Raw genomic sequence first — 14,538 nt, forward strand, 5'->3', positions numbered from 1 at the left:
CTACGAATGGTGCTGATTGATAAAACAGTTTCAGAAGCATGATCCGCACTATACGCTTGAGCAACTGCTGAAAGAATATAGGCTGCTTTCCTATAATTTGTATTAAAGAAATAAGTATATTGTTAAAATACATGTCAACATAAAAACCAAAATTAACTTTCCTGTTACTGGTGTTCGTGCGATCCAATGCGGACGCAAGATTTCCTGACATTATTTTACGCTGTTTAATTTCTTTATTTCGCGGTATAAATGTTTTATTTTGACTAATAAACTCATCATCTTTATCATCATCATGATCAGACTCTTTGTCACTAAGAGAGGTTGAAAGCGTCGCAGGTTCTAATGTTTTTCGTTTTCTGATTTCTTCTTTTTCAACTCTGTCCATCATTTTCAATACCTTCGCTGCTTTTATTTCTTTTTTTTGCACATATTTTACGTCTACTCTACCCATCACATACTTTCATTCTGACCTTTGGTCTAATAAAAATTGCTTATCTTCTTCGATTTTTATTAAATTCAAAGCATCATGATGAGCTATGTCAAAGATTAAATTAATGTTTTCCATAAACGTATTTTCTTTAGCAATCTGCACATAACTTCTGCGATTTTTATTCCGGCAGATATTGCGATATTCATCCAATATTGATGTCATTTTTCTTATAATATTCCGCCCCTCAACAATTGGAATATTTGCTTTACACCATACATACGATATCTCTTTGAGATTCATTAAGTTCTGAATGATGGAAAAAATAAACTTGTAAAGTATCAAGAACCGTTGGTAACAGCCTGCCATCAAAGCAAGGTTTGGATTTGCCAATCAGATGAATTGTACTTTTAGATAGCGTAGAAGTCATATTATTACTTATTAGTCAAATTATTACAAGATTATAACAAATTATTACAAAATAATTTATTATTTACAGCAATTTAAACGTACAGACTGCTTCTGTTTGAGAGAAAATCAAAACTGACAAAATACACTTATTCCGCAGTCGACGCCAATTTTTACGTTAAAGTACCGCTATTTTTGCATTTTGCTTTGCTTTGCTATTTCTTCTCGCTCTTTGAAACACGCTCTTTAAAGCCAAAGAGAAAAAAAACTAAGATTGATATGTTCAAAATAAATATTGATAAAAAACTATTGCATTTTTTTTATCAATATTCACTAAATTGAATAACATAACCAGTGGTAAAATTTTACGTCGTTGAGGCGGTTCTAAATCTTATCCGAATGAGCTCAAATTTTTTTTCAGTTATTTTCTCACCAAAAGGATCCAAAAAATCAAAGAGCGCTACAATATTTTCACCATGGATTTTTTTCTTTGAAACTTGAATCGCTCAAATGTATACGCATGTGCGCGTTAAGAAATTCAAAGAATTCGCACAAAAAAAAAGAGAGACGAAAGAAATAAAGTCACATAAAATAGTTCAGAATTCGCAAAAATGAAAGACAAACGAAAGAAAAATAATGCGCAAGCATACATAAGCGTACTGTACTTATTGACCGCATTGTTTTTGCGTAAAACCTTGGAATTTATTCATTAAAATCACCACTCAGAAGTCGTTTTATCCGTTGTAAGCGAGCGATTTTCGAAGAAACATCATTTCTAATATGCCACAACACAATATTAGAAATGAAGTTCATAAACCTCACGCTGTCAGATAAAACGATATACCTCGTCATCGCGGTTCGATTTCCAAAAAAATTTAAATGAAGACTAACTACAGAAATGACCCTGTAAAGTATAGCCTTAATTTTTCAACGGCCAACGCAGAGTATTTCAACCAAAAATATACGCAAAATAGTTGAGAATTCGCAGAAATGAAAGACAAACGAAAGAAAAAGAAGCATAACTTCAATAATGCACAAGCATACAAACATACATATGCGCAGCAGCAGCAAGGAAAGAGGTAACAATCGGCGATCCATTGTATATTTCTTTCATGCATAACCAAACCATAATTAGGACAACTCAATACAAATGTCAATGGTGGTGTTGGTGGTAAGCGCTTGAAAAGTTACGACGAGCACGTAGGTTCGAATCCCAACAGAATTTATTTTTAATTGAATATGTCACCAACCAAAAATTGAAACATTGTTCTACAAAAACAACAACAACATAAGCATGGCAACATTGTGTTGTTGGTAGAAAAGCCGAGCTGTGCCGAAAGAAACGAACAAACGATCGCCGATGGTCACCGCTTCGCTTGCTGCTCGAACATCTTCGCAGACAAGGTTGCGTAGATTCATATTGAGCAAGGTTGCGCAACCTTTTCCGAACTCGTATAAGAAGTATAACTTCAAAAACAAAAATGAAATGATAAATTTAACTTTCTTTTCATTTCAAAACACATAATTGTACACCGGACAACGGCTGCGGGGTTGATAGCTGAAAAATAAGCTTTTAAATTTTATGAAAGATAAATTACCTGCCAAAGGTTTGGTAGTCGTTTTTTGCCCAAGTATAGTTTTATTTCGCGAATTTCAATTAAATTGCATTAAGTATTTTGCAAAAGACAAGCTACTTATGGTACTTAAATCTAACTCTTTTATAAAAGACCTAGTAAATAGAGAGCAGTTGTTACAATTAATAAAAAAACTCATTTAAAGAATAACCACAGAGGTATTACTGAAGTTATTGAAGAAATTAGAAATAATTACTTTTACCCAAAATTGCAAAAGGAGATACAAAAGTATATAAATAAGTGCGACATTTGTAGGCGAAATAGGATAGAAGCCCAGAGAATCATAAATTTAATATAACACCAACCCCAGAGAGACATAATGACAACGTACACATCTATACTAATATTATAAAGCTGAAGAGTTTGTTTGTTTGTTTGTTTGAACGCGCTAATCTCCAAAACTACTGGTTCGAATTGAATAATTATTTTTGTGTTGGATAATCCATTTATCGAGGAAGGCTATAGACTATATAGTATCACGCTGCGACCAATAGGAGCGAAGAAACAGTGGTAAATGTGTAAAAAAAAGGGGGAAATTTTTTATCTTTGAGGGCTTCCGTTCCTTGCGCTGCGAAAGCGGTTCAAGATACACAAAAGTTATGTATGAAAGAATTATTTCTCTTTTAATGCTCTAAAAAAATGTCTGTGAGTACCGTTTTTGTGATAACTAATTTGGTCGAAATTATTTGTTAGAGTTGTCTTAACATAATAATATTAATCTTTATTCAAATAAATGTGTTGTTCGGTAATTCTTTTGACATAATATTCAGTTTACGTAAATACCAAGTGCAGGTAAAAATAATTAGGTTCCTGATTATTAATCTTACATTTCTTTTTTCTACATTCTTTTTAATAATTTTCTACGTTCTTTCTTTGTCACTATAATGCCTAGAAAAAGAACTCAGCTTTCTCGGCAGACTGCTACTGCAAAGCGGCTGCGAGTTTTGCGCAGCAATGAAAGGATGAGAATATGCATAGGTTGGGTACTCAACGAGCAATCATGAACAAAACCGTGCTAGGGAATCGAGCGTTGAACGTTCGCAGCGTCTAGCCTCACAAAATTTCCGAACTTTGGCAGAACCGACAACGGAATCAAGCGCTGAACGATCTCAACGTTGGGCCTCACAGAATTCCCGAACTTTGATTTTAAAATTATCGACAAATATGAGAGCCCATTTGGGGGGAGGTAGTATAACTTTCCCTTCAAAATTAGTTTTAGTAGGAGACGGGAAAATACCTCATTTTCAAAATAAAATTTAAATTGACCGCGATTTAGGAGTAAGAGTACGTAACATTGAGGATTTAATATAAAAAGTTTACCCTGACATCAGCGAAATAGAAAATAAAGATAACCAATGGATGTGTCAAAGGGCAATATTGGCGGCGAGAAACAATAGCGTGGACGAAATTAATGACATAGTTTTAAATAAACTTGAGGGAGATATAGTCACATACACATCTATTGATAATGTAATGGTGTCCACAACGCGGAGCCATGTACTTGAAGAGTATTGATAAACTCACCATGCCCATAAACTGAAAGAGAGAACTTGGGTTTCAGTTCTTAAAGCGTTTAAGGAAAGGATACAATATTTAGGTAGACCAAATAATATAATATTATATAATGAACTAGACACTGTTGTTATAAGGGAGTTTTTAAAAGAACAAGGGATAAATTTACATACAACCACAACTTATTTAAAAACTGGGAATGCAGATGAAGAGAGACTGCAGGGTACGCTAAATGAACATATACTTACGTTTATTCAGCGCAGATCAAACTAATATAGTTGAACTTCAAGATAAAGTGTTTAAAGCAATAGTCTCTTATAACAATGCGATCCATTCAACAACTAAAATTCGGCCAATTAAACTTTTAAATAACCTAGTCTCTCAGGAAGAAGTATTAAAATTTTCACAAATATTGCATAACAAAAACACAGACAAAATAAACAGAATAAATATCAAAACAAATAGGGTGACTGAAGATAACTTTTTAAATCATATTGTTAACAATAATAGAGTAAGCACCTCAAAACCAAAATATAAGAAAGTTACAGATTACAAGAAAGAAGGAAAGTTTAAAAAAATATATAAAACTCAAGTTAAGCGAAAAACTAAATTTCAAATATCTTAATAATAAGTTGAAATAATTAAAGATTCAGCAAGGACTGCTTTATCTGGTGGTGGAGGAGTGATATACATATGTATATATATATATACATATATACTTATATATATGCATATCTATCTCTCTCTCTATATATATACATATTTATATATGTATATATAATAATATCAATATATACATGTATAAAAATGTAACAGTTAATATTAAGGAAAGGATGAGAGAGAGAGTTCAACATTTATTTGTTGTAATTAGTAGTAAGTTATATGTATATAAGAGAACTTAGATTAAGCTTGTAACATTTGATGTAATAAATTATAGTTTTAGTTTTTGGACTGACACCGACGAAGCGTGTTTTATTCAAGAATATCATTATATACGTTATCATTTCCCTATATACCAATAGAATTTGTATGGCATATATGTACATATAATGTATTATTTCTTTGGCATATTTGTCTGTATGTTTGCGAAAGCAAATGCAAGTCACATACATACATATGTACATTAGAGCTCCCACTCCCGGGCTCCCGAAATCCCGGGATCCCGGACTTAAAACTCCTCCCGGGATTTAAAATTAATTTCCCGGGATATTCGGGATTTTTGTCCTTTTTTTTAAACACTGTTAATTATTATTTTTTCATAAACAAAGTTGTATTTACAATAGATGAACATTGCCAAAAAACAATTAGTAAGAATTTAGTACTTTACAACACTGTTTGATCAAAGTTACAGCACTGGTTTTTGTTGAGAATCGCGATATCGATTAAAAAATAATCGAAAATGAAAAGGAAAAAACGTTGAAGGAAAGGTTGCAAGAAACTGTCAAAGAATCTCGCGTTTTAAAAAGAGATGTCTCATTATCAGTAGAGGAAGCGGTACCAAAGGAAATAAATTTACTTCTTGGGGGTGGCGGGCTTGGCAGCAATCTGGAGGTTGCTTGTAATTTTTTATAGACAATACCACCAACTATTGTCGAATGCGAGCATTGTTTTTCAGTGTCTGGAAGCCTTTGCACTAAAATCAGATCTAGTTTAAACGATGAAACAATGGATGCGCTTGTATTTTTAAAATACTATTTAAAATTAGTTCCTACAGAAATCGATCAGTGATTTTTATTATTTGTTTTTTGACAAAATAATATATGTATATATAATACCAAATACATAGGTATATTTTTAATTTAATTCATGTAACTGATTCGAAATAAAAAGTGAATTATATACTTTTTTCAATTTATAAGAAATAATAATTATCATTAAATAATATTTTTTTTATTATAAAGAACCCAAGAACATGGGCATACTTAATTGAATCTATGTAACTGATTGAAAATAAAAAATAATTTAATTTTTTTAAATTTATAAGCAATAAGTAGCAATTTTTATTTTCTCCCGTTTTTCCCGGGAATCCCGGGAAATGAAATTTCGATATCCGGGAGTGGGAGCTCTAATGTACATACATTCATAATAACAAGTGTCGCACGCATCTTTCGCATGGCCGAAACTCACGCTTTGTCAAAGAGTCAATAGGGGTATTCAGACCAGGCTTGTTAATTCGTTAGTCATTATTCGGTAGGTTTTTACATGTACATATTTTGTTTTTGTAAAATTAACAGACTATCGTTCTACCGAGTAACGATCTATCCATCTGACAAGCTTGATAATTGTTTCGTTACTCGGTAATATCACATCAGCTGTTTGTTTGTTGTTCGTTGCTTTATATATTTTTAAACGCGAAAAATAAATTTGGTGCTCACTTCGTGAATTTGGAAAAATTTTGCAAAAGTAAATATATCTTTAACAAATAGTTGCTTTTTATTTCATTAAATACTTATTTTCAGTGGAACCTCAAAAGAAAATACGCAGGAGGGCAAAGCCTCAAAAAAATGGAGTGAGGAGGAAAACCATTTGGTTCTAGAATATTTATTAGAAAATGTGGAAATTGAGGTAGTTCTTTATAAAATTAGCTTTAACTAAACACTTTAATACGTCTTTTTATAGAAACCAAACGCCCAATTGTACTACCAAAAATTAATTGAAACAACAAATATCGATGCGACTACAGACATGTTGCGCTGCCAGGTCCGGTACTGGAAGCAGATGTTTAATAAAGCTGAGGAGTGGCGCAAATCGACAGGTGCTGGAATAGACGTTGGCGATGATGTTTCGTCAACAAAAGGTAAATACGGCTATAATGTTAAGTGAAGTAGAGTGAGTTGGTTGTTAAATAATTCTCCGTTCTTTCAGCAAAACTTTCACAAATGTGTCCGAATTATGATCGGTTTTCGATTCTATTTGGGAGTAAATCCGAAGAAAATTGTGTTGTGGAGACGTGCAACCCTGAAGTGTCACAATACTGCAGCGATTTTGCAGACCTTTTAGAGGTAGTGGAAATTCCAGCCGAATCATCGCAATCATCTGCGGAACCATCGGGTTCAATTAACGACAAAGCACAACAGACAACAGTAAGAGCAGAGGCAGCAACAGTTCCTCCTACCACTCCGTCGTTCCTCGAAAAAGTGAAAAAACGTGCTCCAAAGAATATTCTTTGTGAACTTAAAGATATACAAAAGAAAAGAGAACAGTTTTTTGAGCAACGATTAGAAATTGAAAAAGAAAAGTTAAATTTGGAAAAGTTAAAGCTAGAATTGGATAGAGAAAAGTTAAATAAAGATTTTGAAATAAAAAAATTGGAGTTAGAGCATAAAGAAAGACAGGTAATGATTGAACCAAAGTACAAATATAATATATAAAAATTTTATATGTTTTGTGTAATAATTTTTAAGAATGTTTTTGTAATAAGAATGAATTTTTTATGCTATTGTTATGTTTAATAATTTTTAAGAATGCACAAATGTATCTAAATGTGATATCTTGAAGTGATACAACTTTTTATATGGACATATATAAAAATGAAAATTAAATTTTTGATTTAATTGTAATTTTTAATTTAATTAAACAATATTTGGAAACATAAGATGATATAACGATTGTCTTTTTAATTCAAAGCTATTTGAGATCGTTTCTTCCACTTCTTCTTCATAAATGTCTTCATTTGTACTCTCGTTGAAATTCTTATTTTCACTGTTATCAAGTAGTATATTGTGAAGAATACAGCATACTAGTATCCATTCGTTACAGTATTTTTGACTACTTTTATTTCGAATTCGAATCCTGAGCTCTTTTAAACTGCAAAATCGCTCTTTTAATAAGCCGAAACAGTGTTCAATTCTTACACGGTATTTGCTATGCTGTTTGTTGATTTTTTTCTTTTAGGTATTTCAAATTGTTGAGAATTGCTTTTGTAAGGCGTTATAAAAATGTTACTGAGGGGATAAGCAGAGTCTCCAGCAATCCACTTCTGTCCTGAAAAAAATCTTGGCTGATATTTGTTTAGTGAACAGTTTTTAAATATTTTTGAATCGTGAGTAGAGCCACTGTAGCCAACAACAACATCGCGAATTTTGAGCTTGTAGTCGCAAACCATTTGAGCTTTAATTGCATATATAGTATAAGTTAAGAAATTTTATGTTAATTTCTTTTAAAAAAAATTTTATTTATTACTTGTTCGTTTCATTACAGAGCTAAGACTAAACTTAAGAATTAATTTACTTAAAACCTAAGCTATGTTGCACTGGCCAACTGCTGACTTTGTTGCCGATTCTCCGAATTGGCTTATTTCGGTTGCGCGTGTTGGATTTCCGCTTCACGCCGAAAAATGAGCTTTTATGCTGATGAAAGCGTCTGGCTTTTGCTGTGGGAAATGTTGTGCAACTAAAAATGCATTTCCGCTATAATTTGCTCATTATTGCTGATTACGTGTTATTACTTATTTAGTAATTGTTAACATTTGCCATGTTAACACTTCCTCTCTTAAAAGCGATCGTCCCGAGAGCCTATCAAAAATAGGGGAGGTTGTTAAAATTGATGTAAGTATTTTGATCATTGGAAAGATCTTTGATCTCCTTAAGATCAATATTCATGGAGGCATCTGGTTAAGGTCCAGGCTTTGAAGATATGATTATTCTGTTTTGGTGCTTTTCCAGAATTTTCGAAAAAATATCATACGGAGAATGATAGTTGCAACGGCTACAAGTGAAAGGGAGCTATTGGATATCGTTGCTGTCTTTAGAAGATTTATTCTTCGTATGTTATCAATGTGAAACTCCTTTAAGGCCTGGAGTGAAAGTAATTCAATTCGATTTCTTTCGATTGGTGCTGGTTGCAGGGCTGCTGGGATTGCCGGCAGTGGAACCAAATCGTAATTAATGTAAAATTGATTATTTATTTTTAACGTTGAGTTATGAAAATTAATAAGGTGTGTCCCTGATAAATTTTTCTGCATTCCGTCAGCATCTATTACCCCTTGAAAGCCATTAAGTAATATGGTGCCGGGTTTTACTTCTTCGATTTGTTGGATATGTTGGCCGTTTGTTAAAGTGCAAGATGAATTTAGGCTATTTACTACTCTAGGTATACAACTACTATTACTTATATTTACTAGTTGAGGTTTGCTTTACAAATCTCAATTTTCTTATAATTATTACATACTTCTTTAATTCCATAGGTATCTTTTTTGTACCCTTTAATATTTTATCAAATTCGACATTAATTATAATTTTGTTTTGCTTAACAACTGGTCTTATAATCATTTTTTGAAAATTTTCCTTAATAGTTAATGGTATTTTACCAAGTAAAATATTGTCATATTTTTGACTAATTACATTTATATTTGATATTTCTAGTGCTTCTTCAGCATTTTTGAAAGGTATTTCGTCATTTTCTAAATTTTCTAACGCAATTTCGATTTCATTTTTATTTAACAATAATGTATTTAAAATGTCTTTCTTTGCCCACTGTATGGCGTATTTAATGTTAATCAACTATTCTTTTATTAATCTTATTCTATTTTGCAAGTTTATGATAGTTTCGTTTTCTATATAAGTATCTTTCCTTATGTTATTAAGAAGATTATTTACTATCATGCTAATGTTATTAATTTTTTCGTTAAAAATATTGTTAATTAGTACTTGTTTATTATTATTATTACCGATATCATTAAGATTTTTGTTGCCCATCCAGATCCTCGTGATCGGGGCTTCCTGGCTATGAATTTCCAAGCCGTTCCTAAACTATCTATGGATCTTTTTCTGTCTTCTTTCGACAGGTTTTATTGTATCTAAAATTTGAAGAGATTGGGTTAATTCGTGTTTTAGGATGGGATAAAGGATTGTGTCCTTGGGTATGTCCGAAGAGGTGAATCTGTACATGTCCGTCAGGAAATTGTTCGTACTTGTTGATGTCGATTATGTGTATAAGCCTGAAGTCTCCATTCTGGATTTTTACTAGTCCGTCATTTATCGTAACTATTTGTGCCGTGGAGTAGTCATAAATGTCTATTGATGCGAATATTGGGTAAATAAGGAGAAGTCTGGAAACAGAAATTTTAGTTTTGATTTTTTATATTGCGTTTATGAACTACTTTTCCTGATTCTGTCAAAACGGTGGAATTTTTGTCTTCCTTTACTATTTCTTTTCTAAATTTTGGAGATATTTTGGTTCCTAGTCGTTTGTTTATCCTAACGTAAATTGTTTCTCCAGGGTTATATGTTCTAATTGGATGTCGGGATTTATTATGGTAGGAAAGATCTTTTAGTTGTCTATTTTTTAGTTCCGAGATAATTTCTTCCCTAGCTCTTTCAAATTGGCTTGGGTCTGTGGAGATTCTTCTCCCGAAAAATACCTCTATTGGTTTTTTTCTTTGTGGAGGAGTGGACTGAAAAATTGTACTCGTAGACAGAGTTATCGAGGAGTTCGGCGAATGAGGTGAAACTTCGCTCTGCTTTTAAACAGCGCATTATTTCTGTGAGGGTCGAGTGAAATCGCTCTACTTGACCATTTACGGAACTTGCATAAGGTGGTGTTCTAAAATTTGTATATTTAGGGTATCTTCCAATAAAAATCGAATGGAAGCTGAATTCAAGGACGTTTCATTGTCTATAACTACCGTTTCTGGTACGCCAAATTGAAACAGTAGTTCGCGGAGAGTTCCTTAACGTGTTCTACGGCTCTGGAGCGAAGGATTTTGGTTTGGGCATACTTTGAAAATTTGTTCTATGGCTGTAAGGACGAAATTTCGTTCAGTTATGTAAATATCAATATGTAAGATTTGTCCTGGAAATTGTGGAATAGGGATTTCTCCTAGTTTTGGTTTGGTAGGGTGGCGGTCGTACTTATTTTCTTTGCAAACTGAGCATTGCTGAATAATTTTTTTTATTGTTTTGGTTATGGAGGGAAAATGGTAATTTTCTAAAATTTGAAGTTTGTTTTCACAAGAATTCCTATGTGCTCTTTTATGAGTATTTATGATTATTTCTTCTTGTTGCTGTTCGTCTGTCACATCCTGGACTTGGAGTTGAGAAAACCTGGTTTTATAGTTACTAAAGTGGATCGGATATTTTTCTTGAATTTTATCCATAGTTCTTTCGTCGGTTTTGATGCAATTTATTATGGAGGGGCTTAGGTACCTTTTTAGGAGATTTATTAATGTTTCTGAGTTATCTTCCGGTTCTTCAATGGCGTGTCTATGGTATGTGGGGAATACTATCTTAAATTGATAGGTAGAAATTGGGCCTGAATTTAGGAAGATTTGGTTTTTGAAAACGTTAATTGGGGATTCTACATGCCAAATTAAGTTATCGGATGAGCTCTCGTCACTATGCTGGGTTACTGACAAGGCGTTAATTGGTTCGGGAGGTGTTCTTGATAGTGCGTCGGCTACCACGTTAGTTGTGCCTGGTTTGTAATGGAGTTCATGATTATATTCTTCCAGTGTGGCTTTCCAACGTTTCATTTTTGAGTTGTTATTTTTATTGGTGAGGGCCTGTGTAAGGGGTTGGTGGTCTGTATAAATTTTTACTTTGGCTGAACCGTATAGATAATTCCTGAAATTGTTTAGAGCCCAGATGATTGCTAAAAACTCTTTTTCGTTCAGTAGCATAGGCTTCTTCTGTTTTGGTTAGTGTTCGGGGAGATGAAGGCGATGGGGTGTTTGTCCTGCGAAAGGACTGCATTCAATTTGCAAAGTTTGACGCATCGGTCGTTAGATGGAATTCTTTATTGAAGTCAGGATAGGAAAGTATGACGTCGTCAGACATGAGTGAATTTTTTTAATTTTGTTGAAGGCATCTTTTGCGTCTTCATCCAATTCGATATTGATTTTGCTGACTTGTTTTTAGATATACGTCCTTCTTCTTCCCTCTTAAGAGTATGGTTAGAGGTTTAGCCAGCATGGCGTAATCTTTAATAAAGCGACGATAGTAGCCGGAAAGGCTTAAAAATGAGCGAAGTTGCTTAATATTTTTGGGGTAAGGTATTTTAGCTATTGCTTCTACCTTTGAGGGATTCTTTGTTATTCCTTTTGAGGAAATAATAAATCCTAGAAACTCTACTGAGTCCCTGAAAAATGGCATTTGTCTATTGTATTTTGTATGTTTGCGTCTTCTAAGGGTTTTGAAAATTTGGTTTAAGTGGAGGATTGTGCTCTTCTTCAGAGTTGCTTGAAAACGACTATATCATCGATATAGACATAGCAAATTCTCCCAATGTGATGACGAAGAATGTCATCTAAGGCTCTGCTGGAAAATTGAAGGCATTCTTGAGTCCGAATGGCAGTCTTGTGAATTCGTATTTGCCATTGTTTATTGAGAAAGCTGTTTTCTCAATATCGGATTCTTTGAGAGGGATTTGATGGAATCCACTCTTTAAATCCAAAACGGAAAAGTATTTGTTTTTCCCAAGCTGGGATAGTACCTCATTAATTTGGGGTATTCGGTAGCGGTCTGCTAGAGTAATCGAGTTAAGCTTCGTATAGTCAATAACGATTCGGTATTGCTTATTGCCTTGGGAATCGGGTTTTTTAGCTACAACCCAAACGGGTGAATTATAAGGTGATCTTGATGGTCGAATGATGCCATCGTCTAACATTTTGTTGATTTGGGTTTCGACTTCACCTTTAAATGACTTTTGGGTAAGGGTAATACCTATGTAGGTAAACGGCAAGAGAGAAAAATTTCGACTAAATTATTAATTTCCATTGTCAATATTTTTCAATGACAAGTTAACTTGCATTCGCCCGGACGTGATGCTATAACATTCATTTTCATAATGATGCAAAATGACGTGAATGCTATGGTCAAATTACAAGCTTCAATTTTTATTCATTTAATTTTATAAAATCTTAAGTTTTTGTAATTAATCATTTCAAAATAATGACCAATTGTTTCATTAGATAGTTTCATATTATTTTATCTTTCTAGTATTTACAAATTTCCTCACGATGTTCTGGTTGAAAAATAGTATCTATATCGTCGTGGATGCTATAGCATTCATTGCTATATAACGGTTAAAATACGATGTTCTGACTACTGTGTCTAATTGTCGGATATTACAAGATTTTATGCCTGTATATTTTTTCCTAAAATTTTTTAATCGCACGAACATGTTAATATTTTGTTAACAGATCTTGAAGTTAGCTGCTTGATTTTTTAATTTTGGTATTGCCTTCTAACTTCCTTGAAGTTATTCTTTATGTGGATGACTGCGTCAAGCTTCCTTAAGGCTATCATTCCCAATAATACCATGGAATAATGTCAGAGCTGGGAGGAGGTAGAATTTCAGTTTTTTGTCTGAGTTAAATAGGTTTAGAAAGGTATGCTGTTTGATTTCGATGTCTCCCTGCCGTGGATTTCGCAAAAAATGCTTTCGATATTTATTGGATTGGGCACGATAGAGGATCGTGTATAGTTTTTCGTAGATCCTGTATCTACTAAAATTTTCACAATATCTCCACTCTTCAGCCTGCATTCAACATAGGGCAGCGAGGAGTGACTCATTCTAAAAAATGTAAATCAGTCGTGTCCATGTAGCTATCGTCCTGACCTCCATTATTTCTGTCGCTGTGACATTCGTCTTCGTAATGGCTATAGTCGTCGTTCGTCTGCTCGTCAATTGTTGTGGTAGGATAGTAAGCTTGGGGTTGTTCGGAATCTATATGGAAATTCCTTTGGATTTTATTAGGGGGTACAGGAGCTGGAGGGTTGCCAGGAGGAGGTCTTTTGTTAATAGGGTCATTATTACGTGGCCTATTCATATAATTAATATTCCTAGTTCGCAGTGATGGGTCAATGTCCATTGGTTCTGAACGTGGCTGTGGCTTATGCAAAGGACGTGGTGGTGGATTGTAATGCTGTTGTACATATTGGGGCGCCTGTTGCTGGTGTTGAACTTGATAGTTCATTTCCGGTGGTCTATGTGGAGTGGCTGCGTACAACCTTGGTTGGGGCATGTATGCCAATTCGGGGTAAAACTCATTGTTCATCCTTCTGGAAGGTAGTGGTGGACGAAACTCTTGTGGTTTCCTGCTGATATTGTTATTACTGCTCAAGGCATAATGTGACCTGAAGGTTTGATTCTCTAGTTTGAGACACAGGTGGAGTGCCTGAGGGAGATCTGCTGGTTCCCTCATTCCAAGGCGTCTCGGTAGATCTCCTTTGAGTCCGCGAACGAACGTGTCTAGGGCTTTATCCCTATACGTACGAGAGTTAGAAGGTGCATGGCTTCTGCTTATGACTTCCATGCATGCCAGTTTGTTCAGAATTAGTGAGAGATGAGAATATACCTTTTGGTAAAATTCTTGAATTGTATTGCTACCCTGTACGAGAGAGCATCATTTGGTACTCAAGGGTACCAAGGTCGCGTTTATCCGCGTAATGCAATGTTAGGCAACTGGAGATCGCCTTCCAATCTAGTGGAGTGTTATAGGACTCCAAGGCAATGTCAGCATTGCCCACGATTTTGTTTCTAACGACATTGAGAATGCCATAATATTTTGGGAGTACCTCTTTGAGGCTCATATATCTGGAAGGATCCTGTCCACGC

At 34.0% G+C, this 14,538-nt stretch overlaps 1 protein-coding gene and 1 non-coding gene across 2 annotated transcripts; one reads left to right on the plus strand and one right to left on the minus strand.

Annotated features, from left to right (window-relative positions):
* Window positions 1–1,552: 1,552 nt before the first annotated feature.
* Window positions 1,553–1,756, minus strand: LOC120779933. Its single transcript, XR_005705763.1, has one exon. It is a non-coding gene; the product is annotated as a small nucleolar RNA U3 (small nucleolar RNA).
* Window positions 1,757–6,357: 4,601 nt separating this feature from the next.
* Window positions 6,358–7,352, plus strand: LOC120779547. Its single transcript, XM_040111889.1, has 4 exons — window positions 6,358–6,384; window positions 6,441–6,546; window positions 6,601–6,778; window positions 6,847–7,352. The coding sequence occupies exons 3-4, from the start codon at window positions 6,667–6,669 to the stop codon at window positions 7,350–7,352; spliced, it is 618 nt and encodes a 205-aa protein (XP_039967823.1). The 5' UTR covers window positions 6,358–6,384; window positions 6,441–6,546; window positions 6,601–6,666.
* Window positions 7,353–14,538: the final 7,186 nt, after the last annotated feature.

The sequence above is a fragment of the Bactrocera tryoni genome, unplaced genomic scaffold (assembly GCF_016617805.1).
Source record: "Bactrocera tryoni isolate S06 unplaced genomic scaffold, CSIRO_BtryS06_freeze2 scaffold_11, whole genome shotgun sequence".
In the NCBI taxonomy this organism is placed as follows: Eukaryota; Metazoa; Arthropoda; class Insecta; order Diptera; family Tephritidae; genus Bactrocera; species Bactrocera tryoni.

Coding starts and splice junctions, on each gene's coding strand:
- LOC120779547 (XM_040111889.1), top strand. CDS start 6,667: ATGTTGCGCTGCCAGGTCCGGTACTGGAAGCAGATGTTTAATAAAGCT. Junction 6,779..6,846: donor TGATGTTTCGTCAACAAAAG/GTAAATACGGCT, acceptor CCGTTCTTTCAG/CAAAACTTTCACAAATGTGT.